This window comes from Perissodus microlepis, chromosome 4 (genome assembly GCF_051167445.1).
Source record: "Perissodus microlepis isolate ML-2025 ecotype Zambia chromosome 4, ASM5116744v1, whole genome shotgun sequence".
Taxonomy (NCBI): domain Eukaryota; kingdom Metazoa; phylum Chordata; class Actinopteri; order Cichliformes; family Cichlidae; genus Perissodus; species Perissodus microlepis.
The window spans coordinates 11,443,638-11,467,919 of NC_140464.1; the positions used below are offsets into that span (position 1 = coordinate 11,443,638).

The 24,282-nt window shown below is 39.3% G+C and overlaps 1 protein-coding gene across 3 annotated transcripts in view; it reads left to right on the plus strand.

Annotated features, from left to right (window-relative positions):
• Positions 1 to 24,282, plus strand: part of brd4 (bromodomain containing 4) — a 36,389-nt gene that overhangs the window by 6,486 nt on the left and 5,621 nt on the right. For 2 of the 3 annotated variants that reach the window (XM_084925678.1, XM_084925679.1), the window contains exons 1-12: positions 6,869 to 7,523; positions 17,896 to 18,277; positions 19,896 to 20,033; positions 20,128 to 20,263; positions 20,650 to 20,990; positions 21,119 to 21,499; positions 21,587 to 21,715; positions 22,086 to 22,316; positions 22,401 to 22,624; positions 23,017 to 23,339; positions 23,496 to 23,591; positions 23,696 to 24,097. In XM_084925678.1, the coding sequence (XP_084781804.1) occupies positions 7,426 to 7,523; positions 17,896 to 18,277; positions 19,896 to 20,033; positions 20,128 to 20,263; positions 20,650 to 20,990; positions 21,119 to 21,499; positions 21,587 to 21,715; positions 22,086 to 22,316; positions 22,401 to 22,624; positions 23,017 to 23,339; positions 23,496 to 23,591; positions 23,696 to 24,097 (2,881 nt within the window). In that variant the 5' untranslated portion in view covers positions 6,869 to 7,425. Of the gene's footprint in view, positions 1 to 6,868; positions 7,524 to 17,895; positions 18,278 to 19,895; positions 20,034 to 20,127; positions 20,264 to 20,649; positions 20,991 to 21,118; positions 21,500 to 21,586; positions 21,716 to 22,085; positions 22,317 to 22,400; positions 22,625 to 23,016; positions 23,340 to 23,495; positions 23,592 to 23,695; positions 24,098 to 24,282 lie in introns of those variants that run through there. The other variant, XM_084925680.1, reaches the window with a different exon arrangement.

A 24,282-nucleotide genomic window follows, 5' to 3' on the forward strand; every position in this document is an offset into this window, starting at 1 on the left:
GTGCCTTTACATAGATGCATATCAATTGGTAAATACACACAAGATAAAAAGATACACATAAATGCTTTTCAGAGAGGACAGAGGTGCGAGTCTGTGCGTGCACCCTGAAACATTTATGTCACAAGTGTTGGTAATGAAATGAAGATGAAATGAGATGAAAATATAATAAGGCAGATTAAATTTAGCATATTTCTTAAGTGTGAACAGTATGGGTTGTTCTTTGAGTGATCGCTTACATACTTTGTTTAAGGTCAGGGATAAATTTGCTTATGAAACTGAGTAGCAGTATAAAATAACAGATGAAATATGATATATAAAGTAGCTTTATATTGGAATTACCTATTCTTGCCAAAAATTATAAATGATCAGCTAGCTGGGATGACATGCAATGAAATTCTGAACTGATACTGATTTTATTTAATTTTATTTATTTATTCTTACCCCACCCACCCACTATAAATTGGTACATCTTAGGGCTGTGCGATATGACCAAAATCTTATATCCCGATATAAGACATGTATCGTCCCAATAACGATATAAATCACAAAAATGTAACATTTTCTGTAAATTCTGTGAATCTCGGGCAGCTCAACTTGCGTGAAGTGTTTCCAGCTGGGCGTCGTGTACCTACCTGGAGTTGAGTGTTTTAACCGATGCATGAAATTATACATTTTTAGACATAAGTTGTAACTGCCGGCGTTTTCTTTGTGAGTATTTATCACGCAGCGTGCTGCGGGGAAAAGCCTGTTCTAATGTTTGAGTCTAAGGTGTATTTTTTAGCACCTGACAGCTCTTTTTTGCTTCTCATCCGTGAATACGCTGCATACTCTTTCACGTGATTCAGTTTATTTTGAAAAGTCTTGAGCTTTATTGTGAAAGGTTTATGTGGAAAATACATAAGCGGACTCGCGATGGTTTTACTGTCGTTGTTGCTAACGACAACGCATAAAAACAGGTGCTTGCCCGTCCGTAGTGTGGTTATGTTAAATATAAGAGAAAGAGAGAACTTTAAGAAATTAATATAGCCGCTACAGTGACCATCAAAACGATGAAAAAAATGTTGCCGTAAACAGTTTATTTTGCGACACCACGAAACAAACGATAGCGTAAAATGAAACGATAGACGTTTTTAATATCGTCATCCAATATATATTGTTATATCGAACAGCCCTAGTGCATCTCATGTCAATAGTCTTCGCAATATTCTAAACAATATGCAAGCATATATAGTACAGTTAAATGTATTTACTATGCCAGAAATATTGTTGTAACTGGACTGTTAAATGATGATGTCTGAAGATGCCATTTTGGTATAAAATGCAACGTTTTACTACAGATGAAATATTTGTTAGATTAATTAACTCACAATTAATTGTTACTACCAGGTACCCATTTCACTATCTTTTTAAGTTTTTTGTTCTTGAAATTGTAATTAACCCCCCCCCCACACACACACACACACACACACATATAACTCAGTGTAAAAGTTGGCAAATTGCCTGTTCCATGTGTTCTCTTATTTTGCACCCTGTAGATTTTGGCTACTCCAATACTCTGATGATTAATGGAAGCACTCTCAGACGTTCATGCAGAATCTATGTGTGCTACAATCTCTTCTTCTGACCCAGCCCCCCAGTCTAAATGCAATTCTTTTGCATCCCCCTTCTTTCTGCTATCATCCCCCTCCCTCCCTTACTTCTTTGCTGTGACTGAATATGATCTCCCCCACCCTTCCAATGTCATAGCCGTTGGTTTGGCCTTCTCTGTATTTGGTGTAGATTGGAGCTTTGTCACTCTAGCAGCTGCTGTATTGTAACTGGGAATGGTGCATATGGCACATGGACTGGGAAGTGAGTCTGTGAGAACAGCATCATTGTTTGGCTGTTGCACGAAAGTGATGCTGCTTGTTTTATTTAGCAAAAATAAACATTGTGCATTGCACTCACAAGTCACTTGACAAATATACTTTGCACAGTGGGGCTCTTGTTTTCGTGTTTTGACATCTGACCGTTTTTAAAGTGCCTACCTTTTCATGAACATGATATTTTAAGAGAGATGTCTACTTGCTTAAAATTATATAATATATTGTATTATATTATGTATTGGTACAAAATTATTTAATGTGGTGGTATATGGTGAATTGGAGACTGAAATTCTAGGATGCCTTTTTTTAATGCTGTAAGGAAAAACATAAAGCCATGAAATGTTGAGAATGCGTTCTCAATGCATTCCATGCATGTGAAGAGTTGCTTCCCAGCACGTTTTAAAGTTTGCCACCTGCTCCAGGTTCTTGGAGCGGCCTCCAGCTCTCAGAAACAGAAGAATTGTAGTCACCAGCTGTAGTTCTGTAGTGGATGGTAGAGTCAGAGTTTGTCTGACTGCTTGAAGAGAGACTTAAGAAAGCTGATGGACAATTGATTGACAGCTACCACAGCAGCAAATTGACAAGCCTGAACACTAAAACCAGCAAACTGCCCAGCATATCACTTTGCTTAAGTGATATGCTGGGAAGCAGGGCTTTAGCTTAACTTTGTTAGCTTATAACACTGGTGTTACAGAGGTTACTAGTTTTGCCAGTTCCATGTAGCACAGACCAAAAAGTTGCCGCAAAAAAATGAAATGTCTGTTAGAATCTCTAAAAACCAAAAACAGTGCAGTTCATTACTTAAACACACTGACAAACAACAGTAATGCATACAATGAACACACAATAACAAAAATATTTTCAGACAAACATTTTTATTTGTTAGGGAAAATGCAAACAGAATAACTTGTATTAGTGTGTATATGTAATACATAGGTATGTGTTGAGAAGTTTGTGTCATACTGCATGTATGTATATGTATGTTTTAGAGAGATGTATGTGTCTGTATACAACACATCCATAATTATGTGTGTCTGTATGTGTGTGTGGAAAGTTACACCACCAGCACATCTGCTGCCCACTGCTTTAATCGAGGCTTCCATGTCCTCTCAGAAGGGGACAACCTTTGTTTCTGCTGTTTGGCCTGGATTCTTCAAATGGGCAGCCTTCCCTGTTGATTCTGATCATATCTTCTGTAGTAGACACATGAAGGCTGCTGTGAGTTGTGTTCTTAATATGTTTTTGTGCAGAAAATCCTCACTCACACTGAGCAAAGGCGATTGGCAGTACAAGCAGTATTTCAACCAATTGTGGGATGTTCTGAAATATAAGGAGGCAATTATTTTTTACATAGCATAGACATGGCTTTGTAAATATTGAAGAATGTCAAATTCTGTCCACACACCTCAAACTCCCAACAGTATGGTGAGGGTTGCCTACCACAGCCTTAGTTAGGACTTGTCCTTAAAGGTGGTCCTGACGCGCATTTTCAGCAGCTGCCATTCTCGAAGGACCCGCTCTAGCTGACTTTGTTAATAGAGTAACAGAAGGAAAAAAGGAAGGAAGAAAGCTCTGGCCACTACGGTCTTTAGTGAGTGGGCGATAGTGCCAGCACGCTCTGGTTGTTGTTTAAAGATGATTGCATCCCTGGGTGTTTGTTAACATTATCTCTTTTAAATATCTTGTTTCCCCCGACATAAGAATTGCTTGATTTGCTCTTTTTCGCTGCTGCTGAGCAGTATTAACAAAATAAAAGATGCGCCACACTGTACTTATAAACTTTTCCTTTCTAGTCAGACAGTTGGTGCAGGTTTTATGTGTCTTTTATCCCGATGGCCTTGTTTTCTTCCGTTCTCAGTGTTTAAAATATCACTCCATTTTTTTCAGTATGAAAGTACAGCTTCCAAATTCCATTAGATTCTCTGAGCCATTTGCACATACATCTACCAGTGGACTGGCAGCAAACACAAAAGAACTGTGGGAATTGTTGTGGAATTTAAGGCTAATTACATTGATATGATAACAATTTGTTATCACAACAGACTACAACTACTCTGCGGCATTACAGCATGCCATTGCTTAACAAAAAAAAAAGCGGCTTGAAAAGCTGTCACACAAGTGCTATGTATGCAAAATAATTTATTGCACAGAGTTTATTTTCATCGCATGTGCACTATACAGCTCTGGGAAGTCAACTTTTTGCACTGCTTTTTCAAACTCACTCACTGTTACACTGATAGGTGATCCCATGATCACACAGTGTAACAGACATTGGATACCTAACATTGTTTGCTACACCAGTCTGTTAAGGTCACACGACACTGTCAATTAGACATAGACCACATAACGCCAGTCCTCCTAACAGCTGAAATCAGACATACCCAGGTCACTGATTTAAGAGTGCCACAGTATGTTTGCAATATTAGTCACACTTGCATCTGTGACAGCCATTGTCAATATGAACTAGTTTAACTGTTGTCACTAATATCAAATATCAATGGTGTGAATATGCATTTACTTCAGCAATACTGAAAGAGTTGTTTACAGCACCTAGTCCAGTTTTAGAAAACTAGGGTTCTCTTCTTGATTGTGAATTATAAAAATGTGTAGATGAGCATATAATCTTAGTGCAAATTAAAAACAAAATTAGTGTGATAAAGTATCATTGTGTTAGACACATTTTTGCTGTGTGATGCATGCTTTACTAAGCTGAACAGTTCATGCACGTGCACAATAATTGTGTCCGCTTATCTTTTAATATAACTGTATGCGTTCAGGCTTGTGAAATGATATTAGGTCAGATCAGTTAGGAAGATTTCCAGCTTCTAATGGAAAGTGACTAGAACACAGATTCAGACACTAAGCTGATACTTTAAGATGCCATCAGATTAATTAGAAAAAAAGTGCATGTCTAGGGTTTTAGCCTCTTAAATGCTCAAGCGTTCACTTTACAGAGGATACTTCTTGCTGCATTAACTAAAGGTCTTATAATATCCTGTATCCTATTCTTACCTCAGAGAGATTTACCTAAGCTTTCTTTTCTCTTTCCTCCACAACATTCTTTGTTCTTTTCTTGTTTGGTCAGCATTAGCACCTCAGCACTGTATATTTTGCAAATCAAGCAGCTTATTTCAATATAGGTTACATCTGTGGTTCAAACTTATTTTGAGACAGTTGCCCTAAAATGCATCTTTGGGAATGTTATGTTACCTTAGACAGGTAACAGTAATGATACTAAGGATCCCAAGGATAGATGTTGTTAGCATTACACTTCATTAGTGGTTTTTTTTTTTGTTTTTTTGTTTTTTTTGGGGGGGGGGGCTTAGCAAGGTCAGTTGTAAATCGACATGTTCAACTGTACATCTTTAAAACCTGGCAGTGATGTCACTCTCAGGTTACACACGTTCTAGTAGTAAAGTCAGAAGAGAAGGAAAAAAGCCTTATTTTAGTCCTTAGCAAGGTAGAGCTATTCGCTCTCACGCATCACTTGCAGCATCGCACAGCGCTTGTTTTCTTGTATTTATTTATTTTTTGTGCTTAAAAACACCATTACAGCATGTTCATAGATAGGGCTGTGTTTAGGGCTCAAACGATTCATCGAGTAATTTTAATAATTTGATTATTAAAAAATTCTTGACACAAATTCTTTGCTTTGCTGCTTCATTTAACACACGGCTCTATACCGCACCAGAGTTGGAAATGCGATCCACATTGGCGACTAAAAACAGACTGCAATAGAAGCGTATTTAGGAGCAGCGTATGAGTAAAACATTTGATAACATTAAGCTCACTGATAACCCAACAGCAGGAGACATGATGACGGTGCCGTAGTTTAACATGGAGTCTGTTTACACACCGTGAAGAGCAAAGAGGTGGAAACGTTAGTGAGATGGTGAGCTCAGGTTGAGTAAAAGAAAATGTGTTTCTAGTGTCTAAAACAACAGCGCTGTTCCTGTAATCACCATTCAAACCTTTACTGGGAAAAAGCTAGCTGCCCTTCATCCATCAACGTATAAATCCTGCTGCCTACAATCCATAAAACATAGCTTAATATTTTTTCTACGTTATTATTTCCAATTTTCTTTAAATATTGTGATAAAATTTTGAGGCAGCATGCCCATCCCATTCAGAGCCTGGGCAGTGTCCTGCATATGGTTCATTTAATGAGTCACAATTGCACAGCCGCACAGTTGAAATGTTTCACTGTTTTACAGATGTTTTGTGCACTGCTGCCATATTGGATTGTAAAGTTGGGGCTGTGACTTAACAATCACCACTCTGAATCTCCCAGTTAGAAGTCTGAGGTGTTCCGGTTGAAATCTTTGAGTGGGGTGCCAGAAATTCGACTTCTGACTTCAGATGGAATGCACCAATACTTCCACCCTTACAGCTTTTTCAGCGAGCCAGCCCACTTTTTGCAATGATGCAATGTTTGAATGCTAAACATTATTATGTAATACTCTCAATCTTTGCAGTTTAAGTTTTCCACAACAATATAGATTATGGCCGATGATTGCAATCCTGCACTTAAGTTCAAGCCTTGACTTAGTCATGAGTTTGTCTCCTGTTTTAAGCAGTCAGTTGGAACTTGAATCTGCCTCATAGATCTGGCCCAATATAGTTATTTTCCTCAAAAAAAAGTCCCATCATGATATCAGTCTGTGTGCTAGACGAGGAGATGATGGACTACAGATAAGTGAGCCCTTAGATTGGTGGGGGAAGGCTTATACAAGATTACTCTAAGGAGAATGATTGTATGGGGGTGGAGCGTGATGAAATGGACTGAGAAAAAGACAGGAAGGGGGTGGGGTCTTAAAGGTGTAATGGAAGGGGGCAGAGAGAGAGAGCATGGACCTCAAGCCATTGATGGAGAAGTGGGGAGGGGTGAAAAGAAAAAAACACGTAGGAGTAAGAGAGAGAGGGAGGGGGAGAGAGAGGGAGGGAGGAGTGTGTGGGCTGAGGCTTGCTGAATGAGGAAGCAGTTGAGCCATTTTTTTTTTTTTTACTGTTGAGTAACTGCATGCTGGTCTGCCTGTGTTAGAGAGGGTGAGAGCGGGACCTGGACGAAAAAAGTGTTTCTTCTGGATCTTATCAGAGCTCAGTCCTCTCTTTCACCTTCCCCTCTCAGTTTTATATACATCTTGATTGCTGTTTGTGACTATTTAAGTTGGGGAGGCCCTGGAGAGGACACACAATGGAGCGAAGAGCCTCTGGCAACTGGGCTGTTGTACTGTTGAGAGGGGGATGGTGTAGAGAGAGGACCGGTTCACACAGCTAACAGCCTGCCGGCTGTAGGTTTCCAGCAGCCTGTCCTCCCGCCTGGACCTACTCTTTCCCGGCTGGGGCCTCTTTTTCCTGGAACAGCCACCCTCAAACTACACTTGGACTACACTACAGATTACTCACCGTGTTCTGTGGGATTTTGTAATACATACTGGAGCCTGAAGAATAAATCTATTATGTTTTTTGGATTGAACAAAGGGAAAAACTAACTTCTCTGTAATTCTTCCGTCCCCTGTTTTGGTTTTTGCTTTCTCTTTCTGTTTAGAGGAGTTCGTAAATGGATTACAAGATGCATGCCAAATCAAACGATTTACTGGATTTCCAAATACTGGATACACTTCTGGAAAAAATTGCGCATTCAGTCTCTGTTAAAAGGTAATGTTATCTGGTTACTTAGAGTATGTTACATTTTTCTTCAGAAACTCAGTTGAGTCACTGAAGGTCTTTATAGTCTTATATTTACAAAATGTTATAAATTTGTGTACATGGTTGAAAAGTATAATAGAAAACACTAAGGACAGCCTGGAGTCATGGTTCTTGGGACTATCATGTGGTTAGAAAGACTTGAGTTTTATGGGACCCAGCAATTCAATCCTGTTTAGAAATATGTCTTCAGTTTTATTCTGAATTGTATTTGGTATCTAGATTTCAGCCAGAAGCCTACCTCCTGGCGTGAGAGAGAGAGAGGAAGGGGGAGTACAGAGGAAGAGTTTAGGGTTTTGTGTGTGTGTGTGCGCGTGTGTCTCCTGATTCCTGGCAGGGTTTGGCTTGCTTATCCTAACCAGCTGGAAGTTTAACTTAAAAGAGACTACATGATTCTTGCCTTTTCCTGTTATGTGTCTGACTCATGGTTAGTCTATTCGAGTCAGTCTGTATGACTCATGTAGTAAGCGGTTGTAATCAGCACAGGGGGAATTTTTTTTTATATGTGTGACCTTTCAGTGAATTATTGAAAAGTCATTACTTGTGTTTCAAATTTCCATAGAACAAATGTAAACAAAGACAAATTTTGTTTGTCTTTCATATGTGATGAAACTGAAGTAGCACAGGTTATGGGTGGTTACTGATAGTCATCAAAAACTAGGATTTGGAGGTATCAAGAGTAAAAATACAGTGCATTGGCCAAGAAGTCTTGAATTGTTACCATAGAAACATTGGCAAAATTTGTTTTTTCTTTGCTTCAACACCTTGAAATTGAAATTCCTGTCATATGCTGTAGCGTTTCAAGTTTATTTTGGTATGTTTCTTGTCCCACTGGTGTACCATGAGGATTAATACATACATTTTTATCAATCTTATTCTTAACTATTATTAATGAAGCATAATTTTACTGTAAGTTCTTTTAGTGCTCTTCTTGATAGTTGGCTTTTTGTTGCTCACTATGAGGCTGCTATACACAGCCTGATGCGTGCATGTCTGGTGCCATCTGAGCCCTGTTTGCACCTGTAAATTTCACGTGGTGATCGCACGCCCACTGGGACAAGTATTTGCCCTTGCAAGATGGGATTTACAATCAGAAACACCCTTAATTCATGGATGACTCGTTACCTTATAAAAGTTTTTCACATCAGTGCTTTCAAAATAATAACAACTATATTTGTGCCTCTTTTCCACATGTACGTACTGAGCTTGACTCTACTCTTCTTGGTTTTGGTTGTTTTACATTACAGTCGAGTACCACCTTTTTATGCTTGGTGTCCTTATAGCAACACAGCCAGTGGACCAGTATGCTGGTTTGTGTAGACCCATTTCTGTCATTGCCAGGTTTAAAAACTATCCGTTTTGATTTTTGTGAAGGGGTCGCTCTAATGACTCATCAGTGACGCCACTAACTGGCCAGTTGGTGGCATTCAGTCTGATGTCACATTTTGACTCAGAGCGCTTGGAACCCCGGCCAAGTATCAAGTACTACTACCTAAGGAAAAACCCTAAAAACTGAGTCAACTCAAGGCAAGCCAAGCAGGCACTAGTAGAAAGTGCTAAAATTGAAACTGACTAAACCCATGTTGAGTTTCAAAAACAAAAGTACACTTACATTTCTTGTCTTACCAGTCGAAAGGAGAGGGGGAATAAAAGGACATATGCAACAAGAGTGTTAACGACCCGAGAAATAAAAACATAGGTGGAATCAGTACAAACATGAAAATCGACTGTCAAGACAGTAGCATTAGGGTGGAGCTCCTCCCTGAAGAGGAGCTGAAAAGGCTGGTGTGTAAGCAGGGAATTGTGCTGTTGGCTTTGTCAGTGTGGTTCAATTAATTATTTATTTTCATGCTTTCAGACAACATAAGCCATCATTCTAACTCTTGGGGCAGCCCCCCCCCCCTCCTTAACCTTATACATGAATGATTAATAGCTTACTTTTACAGGGAGCACTGATGTCTTGCTATATTGTGTTTTGCTTCTATGTAGGACAGTCAGTGATGCTATATGTAGGACTAGATATCCTCACTTGAGATTTGTAACCCCCACCCCAGTAACCAGAACCACTTCCTCTCAAGAAAAAAAAATTCCACAGCAGTCTGTGGTCCAGGTCAAAAGTCAACTATTATTCCAGGCCTAAACCATACAGCAACAGGAAGCAAGCCTCTTGACCTGTGTTGGGGACTTTTGGAACCTTGATCTTAGATGCAAATATTACTGTTAAATTATCACAGCAGGTCATTCAAACTTGTTATATAAGTTTCTCTTAGAGACAAACTGAATGTGAATTGGTGCTTGCTAATATTTGTGCAGTTTAATATTAATAAAATCTGAGCAAGCAACTTTGTCTTGCATGTAATTTATTTGAAGTGCATAGCATCCAAATTAAAACATGTGAGGGCAAAAAGAAATTTCTGGAAAAGGCACTCACAAAAACAAGGCATATGTACACCTGCGCACAATAGCCCCTTTTCCATTTACCTACTTGGATCGACTGGTTTTCCATCCCAATTGAATACAACCTAATATGTATAGTCGTCAATCATATAAATGCTGCTGATCAACTTGTGACTTTCTAATATGTGATAAGAATGCTACAAAAAAGGTGGATGTTGAGGCAACTGTATACCTACTGCTCAGTCTGTGGCTTTTCGTCAGACTCTGAGACCATGGCGCGTTTTTTTTTTTTTGGAGCCATTTCCCTCGTTGACAGGTTTCAAAAATGGCGGTTTTGATTTCTGTGAACGAGACACTCTCATGACTCATTGAGTGACACCACTGACCAGCCAATCGGTGGCATGTGACATCTTCAGTCACTTCATTTTGGATCGCTTGGAACCCCGGCTAACCAGGTTCCATGACCTAATGGAAAACCCTGAAAGCTTGAGAAGAGTAATGGAGAATCGGCTAATGTTCCCTTTAAGCCGCAGTCAGTCTAAAAATTTGTGAATCAGCCTCAAATGCTGCACTCTAGTCACCCACTTTCAAGCTAGAATGTTTATGTATACAAATGAGAGTACTGATCGGAGGGTTCCTCAAGTCATGGTGTCCTCTGGCCAGTCTACAGCGTAACACAAGAGTGTCACCACAGCATGTGAAAAGCATGACTGACTGATCCACAACTTTCTCAAATAATTGTGAGAAATAGTGGAATCCCTCTGCACAGAGATATCAATAAAAAATAGTCACTGATAAAAGTGATGTATTTATTTACATTTTTATATGATAAACTTGGCACTCATCATGAAGATATTGTGCGAGTGCTGTCATTGGCTTTATATACAGTAAGGATGGGGGAAAATTGATGTAGCATATTTTTAAATAAATATTTACTCTGCAAATACATTGAACAGGCACTCGACTCATCAGTTTACTAGTAGATAATCTCCTTTGCTCATATTTTAAATGTTAAGTTGCTGATAACCAGCTACTCTCAGCCCTTTCCTCTTATCCTAGTGGCAGGTTTGCTTGACACTGTTGTGGCAATCTCATCCCGCAGTTAGACTGATTCCAACTCAATTGTCATGGACTACAGTTCATGTTCAGCTCTTGAGATCTGTTATGAGCTAGACCCCAGTCTAACAAGGACCTGTAACAGGTAGAAAACTGATTAAAGTGCTGCAACACCAAACTCACTGAGGCTGCAGAGCAGAATGACCACTACTACAGTCCAAGACTGTGGAGCTGGAGTTCACCTACAGGATGGGGCTCACGGAATATATAGCCTGTAATGTTGTTCAGTTACATAGTTTTCACGAATAACTTTACACCTATTTTTGGCGTAGAAACTTGTAAACGGAACTGATAAAAAGTGACTGCACCTCCCTTTGCACTGGTCACATGTGCAAATACTCACCTCCATAAATTGAATATAAATCTATGGGAAACACTATTTAACTGTTTAATGTTGTTTATGTTTTAAAGACGGTTATGTAGTTGGAAAAGTTTTTTTTACATGTATTAAACCAAAGTTTCGTTTTACTCGGTTCACTTTTACTGGTTACTTCCTAAAACATGAAGGGAACCAGACAGAACAGGTTTAACAGGTTTCCTTCCTAAGTATTTTGTCAACAGCATTTATGGTGTTTTAAATTGCAAAGACCGCAAACCTTGTCCATGTTGTGTTTCTGTTAGTGCAAATGATCAGCAGGCCAAAAACCAAATCACTGCACGGTTATTAAATAACAAAATGCTCAATATTAGGTAAATTGAGCAATATAGGTGAATTGGAGATGCCAAGAAAGGTGAAATAAAGGAGCTTTTAAAAACACTAGAGATGAGGCTTGTTGCTCTCTGCCACATTTTTGAGTGAAGAGATCTACATGACATTTATGCTTTCAGAACATCTCCTAGAAACATTGTATTATAATGTGCTTGTAGTACAAAGTAAGGGTGTAGACAAAAAGCTCAGGCCTGGAAAAAATGCAATAACTAGATGGGTCTGAAAGAAATCTACATACTTACCTGTTTGACATAAACATGAATGATATTGTTCTGAGTAGACACATTTGTACTGATTGTTCTTGACAGTATCAAAAAAAGGTCATGAGACAATATGAGACTAATGTTCATTTATTAGCATGTAGAGGAGAAGATATTTTGGCAAATTGTCAAATACATAACACCCACCTGTTTACCGTAGTGATTGTAAATGTGTCATGATGACAGTCAGAACAGGATATCTAAGATGATCTTTCTGATGTCCAGATAACTTACCCACATGTTGTTATTCTGGTTTTACTAGGCTAATTGTTTTCCTGTGGCATTTAGTCTGCCAGGCATCTTCAGTCTTCGGATTTAAATATTTCTTTTAATGTTTGCGATTTTCTACACGTCTAGTGATACTGTTGTTTTTTTAAAGCCAGACAGGGAAAGAAAAAATAGTTGTAGACGGCACTGAACTTTCCCAGGTGTTGTTGAGAAAAATTTAAGACTACAGCCAATGTTTTAAAATGGTGTTTCATTTATGTTGTTGAGCTAGATTGTTCTGCAAATGAAGATGGCAAAACATTTCAGCCAATTTCACTGCAGCCTTTAGGTTTCAAAGACACTATTTCACAGGAATGCATGCAAATGCTGGATGCAGTCAAATCGGGCATTAAGCTTTGTTAACCTGCTTACTGTCTTCTGACCTGTGTGATGTCAGATTGTTCTGATTTAACGTGACAACAGAACAAGTGATCATCTAGCGAATTCAGATTGAGTGGAGTTCATGTGATCATAGCTTATGTTCAGCCCTGATAGGGAGGTCAGTTAGACATATACAGTCAAAAGTTTAAGTCCACTTGAAAAATGGCAAACAGTCATATTTTGCTTGATTGGATCTTAACAAGGTTCCAAGCAGAGTTTCAACATGCAACATTTAAGAAATGGGAGTGAGACAAAACATTTTTCTGAGCATGCAATTTATTAAAAACAACATTGAAAGAGGCTGTTTTACAGCTGATCAAAAGTTTAAGACCACATGCCTTTAAAAGGCCAAATCTGTGCAAAAATGAGGCTTCATTGTCATTTTGTGTCATGTAGTCACACTTTCATGACATTCTGATGGCAAAAGCAAAAAAATGTTCCCTTTTCGAACGTGGTCGGGTTTTTGAACTACATAAACCAGGTCTCCCGCAATGTGCCATCACTGCTAAGCTGGGATGCAGTAAGACAGTCTACTGGAATTTCTTAAATGATCCTAAGGGTTATGGAACAAAAATGTCAAGTGGAAGACCCCCCCAAAGGATCTAATTGGCTGTCCGTAAAGACTGCAGCCCCATAACCATCACACAGCACCTGAAACTGAAGGGCTTCAAAAACAAAAAATATCTTCAAAAGCCGTGTCTTCTTGAACGCCACAGAACTGACCATTTGAATGGTCCTGATGATTTCTAACGTTACTGGCATGAAAAGCAGATTCCACCTGAGATGTTTTCTACGCCCTACATTTCAGGGGGCGCCATGGTCTGGGGTGCTTTTTCCTTCAGTGGAACAACGGCACTTCAGGTGGTGCAGGGGCGTCAAACAGCTGCTGGTTATTTCTAAATGTTGTAGAGAGCATCTCTCATGACTGAGGGCCCTTGTCTGTATGATAACACCTGGGTTTTTTTAACAGGACAATGCTACAGTACACAGTGCCTGCAGGACAAGGGATTTTTTTTTGCAATTTTTCAAGTGGTCTTAAACTTTTCATTGAGATTGTATAAAGGCTGATGCAAACATAAAAGTGTACTGTAGCTGAACAAGGCTCGCAAAATCGCTAGCCCGACGTCCCGGAGCTAGCAATATCTCCGGTCGAGCGACAAAAATCTATCTCAGCCCCACCCGTCGGGCTATATGATAACCCGACGGGCGGGGCTGAGATAGATTTTGGTCACCCGACCGGATTTATCGCTAGCTCCGGGACGTCGGGCTAGCGATTTTGTGAGCACTGCTGAAGATAATACTGATTCTGAAAACAGCAACATAATAGTCTTTACAACTATGCCAGTATTTATAATGCTGTAATAACTGCAAACTTTTACATGTAATTTTCTTGGGGGAAGAGAGGCGAGAGAGGTCTCCAAAGGTTTTCAGCATCATTGCAACATTATTTTCTCTGAGCACAGTGTAGAAAGTGCAGAAAAAAAAGCTTGCATGTGCTTTTGGTGTACAAAATATCCATGACAATAAGTTTGATTTTCGTTCTGGTTTCCATCATTAGTCAGGAATGGCATCTGATAGTCAATAGACTGAAATCATGCAAAATCATGAACAAAAGCATGATTTGTCCAACAATCACTAAAGCAGAACACAAAAATGTGTTCTACAAAGACACAAGTTGTCGGTGCACAAGTTGTATCTGCATCATCACAGGTGTCATTTTTGGAGATGACCTTGAATATTGTGATATAATTTTTATCCTGTATTGTCTACCACAACCTTTCATGTTATTTTTGATCATTTGACAAACAAATTGTATTTTAGTGTTTAGTAAATTAATCCCTGCTTGGCTTGATTTGCACATCGGTGTGCTGGGTCTAGACAAGTTCTGTGGCTTTGTTTATTTTAAATTTGTTTTTATTTGGTCTTATTCACAGGGTATGGTACTTTTGCCTCCAGCTACAAATGTACCCTATCACCTGGGCCAGTACTGCTTCTTTTTTATGTGTTATTGGTTGTGGTCATTCAACATATTGGCAGTTACAGTTATTCAGATTCTCCACTGTGCTTTAGTGCTTCGGGGGGGCAACACAGTGATCATGTGCAAACTGCTTCCTCCTTCTCAGAAAGTGACTCACCAAGAATGAGATTACTCACAGATCCATATAGTTGTGTGTGTGCATGTGTTTATCTTTGAAGTCCCGTGTTGTGAGGGTGGATTTCAGAGTATCAGACTGGAAAGCTTGAATACACAATCTGATGATCAGTATTTTTCCCCCAGAATACTGCTGCTGTTGTATTTTTACTCTGTTAGTCTAGATTGGTTTTTAGTTGGACTGTTGTCTTAACAGCCTTTGTGTGTAATTTGAATGTAATGTCCCTGACTGCCTGGGAGAGAGTACATTATGTAGGACTGAGCGTGCGGTGGAACACACAGTCCCTCGGCTGCCAGATGACGCTAATTCTCCTCTACTCTCCACCCCCTGCCCACTCACATCCAAAAGCACTTCCAGGTCTTGAGACAGAGTGGGAACAAAAGATCTATTACAATAACAACAACAACAACACACACAAAAACGAAACTGAAACAGTTTATGATTTTTTTATTGAATTCACATCAGTAGACGGTTCTTATTTTATATAGTAAGCCATAATATACACTTTCTATGATCAATCATGAGTTAATGCATCTGATTGTGGTATCTTTTTGGAAATAACATTTCTATTAACAGATAGAGAAACTGTCATGTTAAAATTCAGACAGTTCATTTTTGGTTTTCATTTGAGTTGTGTTTCTTCTTTCGGTTGAGAGGAAAATTTGTGAGTTGGTGGAACTATGTCATAATACTCACTGAACTAACAGTTTGAAACCATAAAGGAAATTAAATCATGTGGTCAATTCTTATGCTGACAAAATCCCCAGTAGATTAGTCAATGATTTGCAGATCTAGGTGTATTTTACATTACGTCTGTTGCTGCCATGGTTACATATAGTCAGGGACAATTTACTTATCTACCTCAAAAATAGATACAAAGAAAAGTGAGAAAATAATAGAGCAAAAGAAAAGGCAAGAACTGTGCCAGGTTAAAAAGGTGCAATTTTCTGTGTCTGGGTAGTTCAGAGTAGGGCAATATGGCCAAAAATATTTATCACGATATACATTTGAAAATTTGCAATAACGATATAACTGACGATATAATTGACGCGAGACAAAATACTTTACAACTCCGCAACTTTATTAGTGCAAAAAAAAACCCATCAATGTATTTTCACTTAAACAAGCAGCTGTTTTTTATGTACATTAAAGTTATATACAAATTTAACAGTGCAAATGCAAATTTCTTGCTGACAGTTTAACCAAAAGGCATTTCCAGTGGAAACTGGCCGACATATTATACATGGTTATGCTCAGGATATCCACAAAATTTAAAAAGAGATTATCCACACACAATACGGTAATATTATGTTGAAGCACAGTACGTATCACTCCGCGAGGTTCCTGACTACGGTAGCCATAATGCTCCAACAATCCATCAAGCGGTGCGGCTTCGTAGCTTAGCAAAGTCGTACTAAAACATTTTTTGAGCAGCATGTACCACATAAAACAGTTTGGTAATAAAGACGGCCCGCTTGCGTGCTCTACCAAAAAATGTGCTTTGGTGTGTATCTGATGGACGAAAGCCAAACCAGTTCCATACCACTGAAGTTGCACCATTTTTGGTTCATCTGTTTCATTCAATGATCCGCTTTCGCCCTTCTCATTCTCCGTTGTCGCCATGCTTTTTCCGCCATGCGCGTATTAAAACAAAGGCACTGTACATGCACGTCGTTTACCCATATTCTATCGCGATATTTCATTTTCTTATCATTGCCTAACATTATTCCGGTATTACTGTGAACAGTACCCCTAGATCAGAGTATAATATCACAGTAACTCTCACACTGGACAAAACTCTAGTCACAACCCGTCCCTTCACCATGTGTGGATGGTGGTACGGGATAAGGAAGGGTGCAAATCCATATTAAACTATATATGCATTTGTAACAATCATGTGGTGTAGCTTAATAAGATGATACCAAGTTAAAGGAAGTGTACTTCTAACATTTGTTTATTATTACTTTTTAACCACGTTAGTTCATATGAGATTTATATATCCTGACAACATCAGAAGATGGCTTAAGAATGTCTGCCATATTGGACACGATACAACCACTCTTTGCTAAGGAAAAACATGCATTCCCTGAATTGCTGGCAATGCTTCTTGGAGTTTTCTAATTGTTGCTGGGTTGCAAAGAATGCAAAGAAAACTGAATAATTGCTTTGGTAGCCAGAAGACTGCCACAGTTGGCTGTTGTTATTAATTTTTGTCTGTAAATACTTGCTAACTGCTTGCTGAGTGGTAGCACAACTTGTGAAAAATTGTGACACGAACCAGAAATTAAAGTAAAAGTTAGACCTTTTGAAACATTGTTGCAATACTTTGAAGGCAAACCTTCTGCATTTCAGGGTTGAACTGCGCATTTCACAGTCAATTTAAATATGAGGATTGTGTAGTCTTACTTTGAAAGCTTTTATAATTCTGTAATCATTTGTACATTTAAACTAGCCAAAAGTATCTATATAATAAAGACTGGAAGCGAGGGAGAGCTTCAGTTTAATGTACATCTGCAACATCAGTTACTACTTTTGCTTTTTTCCATGTTACCAAGTCTGTCATAGCATTTATTTACAGTTAATACTCATTCTTCCCTATTATACCAAAGTAGATAAAGTATTTAACATATTCAATTATGAAGGATCTTTAAAAAAAACACATTTAATTCACCTCGCCAACAGTGCGTTCTGGTTCAAGGCCAGATTTTCTGAATGAAATCATCACTGGGAACTTTGTCTTATTTTTAATATGACTGTGTAAACATTACAGTGCATGTTTCATCCTCTACTCACAATCAGAGCTGACAACGTGGACATTTTTTCAACTGATAGAAGAAACTAACTCATTGTGTTGTGATTAAATGGCTGGTATACCACTAGCCTTGCAGCTGTTTTATTTATTTGATTGTAAACATGGTATAAGGGGTCTAACTAAACTTTGTGTTGAAATGTAAAATGTTATTGGCTGTGTAACAAAAATCATTAGTTTAGCAAAGACCTTGTTTATAGTTTTGCTAATTACACTTCTTTTCTGTTTTTAGAGAGTCCAGTGAGGAGTGCAATGGGATCAGCAGTGCTCTGTCAGTGGAGTCTGTGCCGGGGCCAAGATTAAACTGGTGTCCTGCCAACACCACTACCTCTACCCCTGCCCCTGCTTCAGCTCCAGGGCCCGAGCCCAGGTCCTGCCTTATCAGAATGGGTGACGGCCTGGACACAGCGCAGATGTCGGGCAGCAGCAGCAGCCAGGGGCAGGTTCAGCAACAGTGTAACCCCCCACCCCCAGAATACATCAATCCCAACAGGCCAAAGCGCCAGACCAATCAGCTACAGTACCTGCTGAAAGTGGTTGTGAAAACCCTGTGGAAGCACCAGTTTGCCTGGCCTTTTCATGCACCAGTGGATGCATTGAAACTCAACCTGCCTGTAAGCTTTGTTTTAACATAAAATGCTTGATTTCTCTAAGATTTCATGGACAGAGTAGATGTCTCATAGGTCAGCCCAGCTTCTACACAATCTAATGTCCTGTATTTACTTATTTGTACTTTTTTATGATTTATAAATGCAGGCAAACTGACTAGAGCTGTTCTCTGCATGTATATGCAAGATTGAGAATAGCAGGGCTCTTTTTTTCTATATTTTATCATTTAGATTGTTGCATTTGTCATTGCACAGTATGAAGTCATATTAGACACATGCACATTATATCGTCCTCAGCTGTTATAATCTGTAGTTAATGGAATTTAAATTTAATTTACAATTTTGGCTTCCACAAAACAATCAGAGCAAGATAACTGGGATTAAACAGTTACTGTGTTGTACGCTATTCTTTTGCTTTGCCTTTCAGCACACCACTCTCCTTTTGCACCTCTATAAAGATCTAAATTTAGTCCCCAGAAGACAGTGGCAGACTCATTTATGTTGATTTATTTATTTTGTTTTTCAATCTAATTATATTTATCATCCAATTGAAAAGTCATTTCTTTTTTTAAGTTTAATGAATCCACAATTTTTCCAAGCCCTGAGTAATCATGTTTAATGATATGCATCTCGGTATTTATCAAAACAATTGTTATTGTGATTTTTGCCATAATCAAACAACTCTGTGACAGTGTTAGGGATCACATTAAGAAAAAAAATATTGTTGATCATTTTGAGAATGAAGTTGAAATTTCAAGATTAAAAGTTGAAAATGTATTTTGAGAAAAAGTCTAAATGTGGAGATTACCGTTGTTGTTTCAAGACAAACTGTCACGGCTGCTACACCCTTTAAAAAATACCCTGTTTAGATAAGTTAGTGAAACACATTAATCAGCCGTCTTGTGACACAGCATACATCCTCTAACCATCGATAATATGTCCACTCTTCTGAGTTCCTGTGTTTTTTCCGACATCTGCATGTCCTTATACTGATCATCACAATGTGTTTATGTGCCTGAAGAGAAATCATGTCCTTCCTTGTTACTAAAACCAGTTCTGAAGTATGATTTCACTAATTCTGACGGTAAAGCAACCAACCGTGTCTTGAAATAATAACTGTAATCTCCACATTTGAACTTTTTGTCAAAATAGTATTTACATTTTTTTTTAAATATTAGTCTGAGTATTTTAATTTCAATGTTCAGAAGTGAAATTAATCTTTTTCTAGTCTTTTGTTTGGACCACAACATAATTTAAACGTATTAGGACTTGAGAGAGCGTGAACAACTCACATATGTTCTTTATAATTATGCTGGCAAGAATAACATTTAATTATCAGTCATCTCTAAGAGGTTAATGAAACTTAACAAAGCCAGAATAATGAAATGTTTGCCAGAAATTGAACATTTATTGAACCTTCTGACATTTTTTAAAATTAGTTAAATAAAATTTTTTTGTTTGTGCAATTTATTTTGGTTTTTCGTGATGGGGCTGACAATGATGATATAAAAGTGTCAAATATAATACAGGAGGTGTTAAGGGGTTCACTTTAGTAAAGAACCAGATTGCATTGAAGAGTTTCCATTTGAGTTCTTTCTGACCAACTTATTTGTAACCATTTCAGGACTACTACACAATAATCAAAACCCCTATGGACATGGGAACAATCAAGAAAAGGCTTGAGAACAGTTACTACTGGAATGCCCAAGAATGTATCCAAGACTTCAACACGATGTTTACCAATTGCTACATATACAACAAGGTACATAGTTGTACAACAGAGCCTTATCAATATAACGTTGCAATAATTCTGAAGTTGTTCCACTTGAACTAAGACTGTTTTTCTCCCTTTGCAGCCTGGCGATGATATAGTGTTAATGGCTGAGGCTCTAGAGAAGGTTTTCCTCCAGAAAGTCTCAGAAATGCCACAGGAAGAAACTGAGATTGTTGTCATGACAGGAAAGGGACGTGGCCGAGGCCGGAGAGAAGGAGGTATGGATCTCTAAAATTAATTTCTACCAGTTAGCATGTATTCCTAGTTTTTCCTCTTTAAGATTGTATATTTAGGGTTATTTATTTATTTATTTATTTCAGTTGAGTTATATTAAAGGATTGAGAAAATGCACCTTTTAAAACACTTTTTTAAGCTCAATTAATCAACATTTTTTTCCTCTGAGTAATCATGTTAGCCCTATTTGACTTCAGTGTGGCTGCACATTTCGGTGTGCACATGGATAGGCATTTCTTTGGTCTACATTATTATAAAGACCAGAGAGAGTGTGCAAAACTCTGATATTTGTTTCTAATTCTATATGCAAGAAGAGTTTTTAATCTAAAACTTTCATGAGAAAACAACCGTTTTGTTCTTTCACATCCAGGTCTAAACTTGAAACCCGGGGCCATTATGGATCCTTTGTCAACAACTCCTCAAACACGCGGCCTATCAGCCCTCCCAACAGGGCTCCAAACTCGAGGACCAGTGCAGGGTCCGCCTTCACTACCTCCCCAGCCTTTGATGCAGGCCCTGGCAGGCCATGTGCCCCCAGCGTTATCCAGCCATGCACCACAGCTCGGAGCACCATTCTCCCTGGGTCAGCCAGACTGCCCACCTCAAGTTCCTGTAATGACTTCTGTGCCTCCCCCTTCCCAGACCTCTCTTCCCCCAGCAACAATCCAGAGCACTGCCCCCATGCTGCAGACCTCCATGACCATGACCAAAGTGAGTGTACTTGACAAATGGATGAATGTTTGGGCATGAAGACTCATCTTTGACCATGCTTGGATCAGACATATGTAGATAAGATATAATAACTGCTTAATTCCCTTTCTTGTTTTACTGCTATCCAGCCAAGAAAGAGCCAAAAAAGGAAAGCAGACACTACAACGCCTACTGCAAATGACCAGCTGAGTGAGTCATCGCCAGCAGAATCTAAGTCTGGGAAGACACTACCCAGGCGAGAGAGCGCACGGCCTACGAAGATTAAAAAGGACGCTCCAGACTCTCAGCATCACATAGGCTTGGGGATGGGACTAAGTGGACCGAGTGGAGGTCATAGCCCCAAACCACAGGACCAGCTGGGGTATTGCGCCAGTCTGGTTAGAGAGATGCTGTCCAAGAAACATGCTGCTTATGCCTGGCCATTCTACAAACCAGTTGATGTGGATGCACTGGGACTACATGATTATCATGATATCATCAAACATCCAATGGACCTCAGCACCATTAAGGTGTGCAGAAAACACATATTTTCAGAGAAACTAAAGAGGGAGCATTTTTTGATGGCAAGTAATTAATACCTTTGATGTGTTTAATAGGCCAAGCTGGAGAACAGGCAATACCGGGATCCCCAGGAGTTTGCTGCTGATGTGCGATTAATGTTTTCCAACTGCTACAAATATAATCCTCCAGACCATGAGGTGGTAGCCATGGCTCGCAAACTACAGGTACGTACATGCTATTGTTACATTTTTAAAAAAGATGCAAGGCAAAAAGTTGATCTATGTAGAGTTTTACTAGCCTTAAAGTATCCAATATAAGGGGAGGCTGTTTTGCTGCCGTTCTGATCTCTGATTGCATTCTACTGAATTTAATTTTTTGTTTTGGAATTATTTGATTTATTTGCTAGTTTATACAGGGCTCCTCTGCAAAAAAAAAAAGTAAATAAAAAATAACACTGCAATAAATCATCAAGTCTCACATGCTGCAGTTGAACAGGGAGCAGAAGTCATTAATATGTTAGTATCCTGCCCAACTAATGGATGTGTGTGTAAAACACCAATTTTGATGGTATGCTTGCTTCTTTTCATTTTGTAGGATGTCTTTGAAATGCGCTTTGCCAAGATGCCAGATGAACCAGAGAGCAAGCCTTTAGTTTCTGCCCCAGCTCCTGCACTTCATCACCCTGCCCCTGTTAAGCCTCAGCCTCCTCTGGCCCACGTCGCCTCATCTTCGGACAGCTCCAGTGACTCGTCCTCTGAGTCTGAGTCTTCCACTGATGACTCTGAAGAGGAAAGAGCCCAGAGGTTGGCAGAGTTACAGGAACAGGTCAGTTGTCTAAGAAAATTCAGTTGAGTTGTTGTCCACACCCTGAAAACTTTTGTTGACAACTGATCTAATTTCTTTATACAGTTGAAGGCTGTCCACGAGCAGCTGGCTGCCCTCTCCCAACCACAAGCCAGCAAACCAAAGAGAAAAGAAAAGGAAAAGAAAGAGAAGAAAAAGGATAAGCATAAAAGGAAAGGAAGCATGCCTGTCGATGAGATCCAGGATGCTACACCTCTTTCGCAGCCGTCTAAGAAGATTAAGACCAGTAACAATAACAACAAAGAGATTGTTCCCAAGAAGAAACCCAGGTGGGTATTAAGCGGTCTCCTAAAGCTTGAACAAAACCTTTATAAAGCAGTCAGCCTGACATTTCACAATCTGTTAATTACCCTTTCTTCATTTTATATACAGCTTATTGTTATGTTTTCAATAAATGCCAAGAGGCTTGGTTATCCTATGACATTTATTACATAGTTTATCTTCTTATAAATTATGAGTCTTAAGAGGTTGATTTTGATTGTTGTAATCCAGCTTATTAGGTAACTTTGAGTGGACAGTTTTATTTATGTTAAGAGTTTTAGTCTGCAGCTGTAACTGATTAGCTGTAGGTATGTATTTTCTGTTTTTACCATTTCGAAAAGGCGACTGATTTACTAGAGCTTAGTCAGCATTGGTAAATTTCTGTGTTTTGCCTCTGTAGCAAAAAGGAGACGATGAAACCTGCCAGCTTGCAGCCTGTTCCTAGTCTGGAAGATGACCTGGGAGCCACTGGGTCATCAGTTACAGGGGAAAAGTGCAAACCTATGACATATGAGGAGAAGAGGCAGCTAAGCCTGGACATCAACAAGCTTCCTGGTGACAAGCTTGGCCGTGTAGTACACATTATCCAGTCCAGAGAGCCCTCACTCAAAAATTCAAACCCTGATGAGATTGAGATTGACTTTGAGACGCTAAAGCCTTCCACTCTGCGTGAACTAGAGAGATATGTGTCTTCCTGCCTCCGCAAGAAGAAAAGGGTTTCAGGTAAGCCAGTGTATGAATTATAGTAAAAACAAACATTGGACCCAACTCCAAATCTATTAAAAAAAATACTTAGTAAATGGCAGAATTCTGAATGTTTTCCGTCAAGACTATCACTATGACATCAGGAAATGTATGAACATGTGTATTGTTTTGTAGTTGATAAGACTATGGAGCCCATGGCTACCTCTAAAAAGACTGGATCTTCTTCAGACAGCAGTGGCTCCAGCTCAGACAGTGAAATGGAGGTGCCAGGTGAGTTACTCCAGATATGAGCATTCAGATTTACATAATTCCCCCCCCCCCAAAAAAAGAGAAAAGTATGAAATGTTTATGTTTGTACATGTTTATTTTCCCAGGAACGATAAAACAGCCGAAAAAGAAGAACCATGCTGTAAAGGAGGGGAAGGGGAAGACACATTCTCATATTCAGACTGTACCCGCTCAGGCTACACATCAGTCTCAAGCTGCAGGCCTTCAGTCCAGCAGTCAGATGAAGCAACAGCAGCACCATCACCACCACCAGCCATCTCCTGCAGGCTTCATGGCGCCCCCTGTTGCTCCTCTCGAGTCTTCTCAGTTACTGGAGACGAGCTTTGACTCCCTGCCACCTTTTGGTCAGCCCATCATGCACATGTCCCACCACACAGGCAACGCCTCATCGTCACCTGCACCTCCTCACCTCAACACTCATTCTGCTGGGCCAGTGTCCCCCGAGACACATCCTTTCCTCAACCAGCATTCCGTCCTCCCATCTCCAGGTAAGGTTTTATGCAGAGGCCATTTTTTGATGACTCTAGTCCTGATAACTACCTAGGTTGCTATTGCTTTTGAAGCTACAACTGCATTTCTCCTCTACGGAATCCTACAGTTGTAATGCAGGTTACAAAATGACCACTAGTTCACTTTTTTTTCTATTAAACCTATGTTCCAATAGAGTACATAT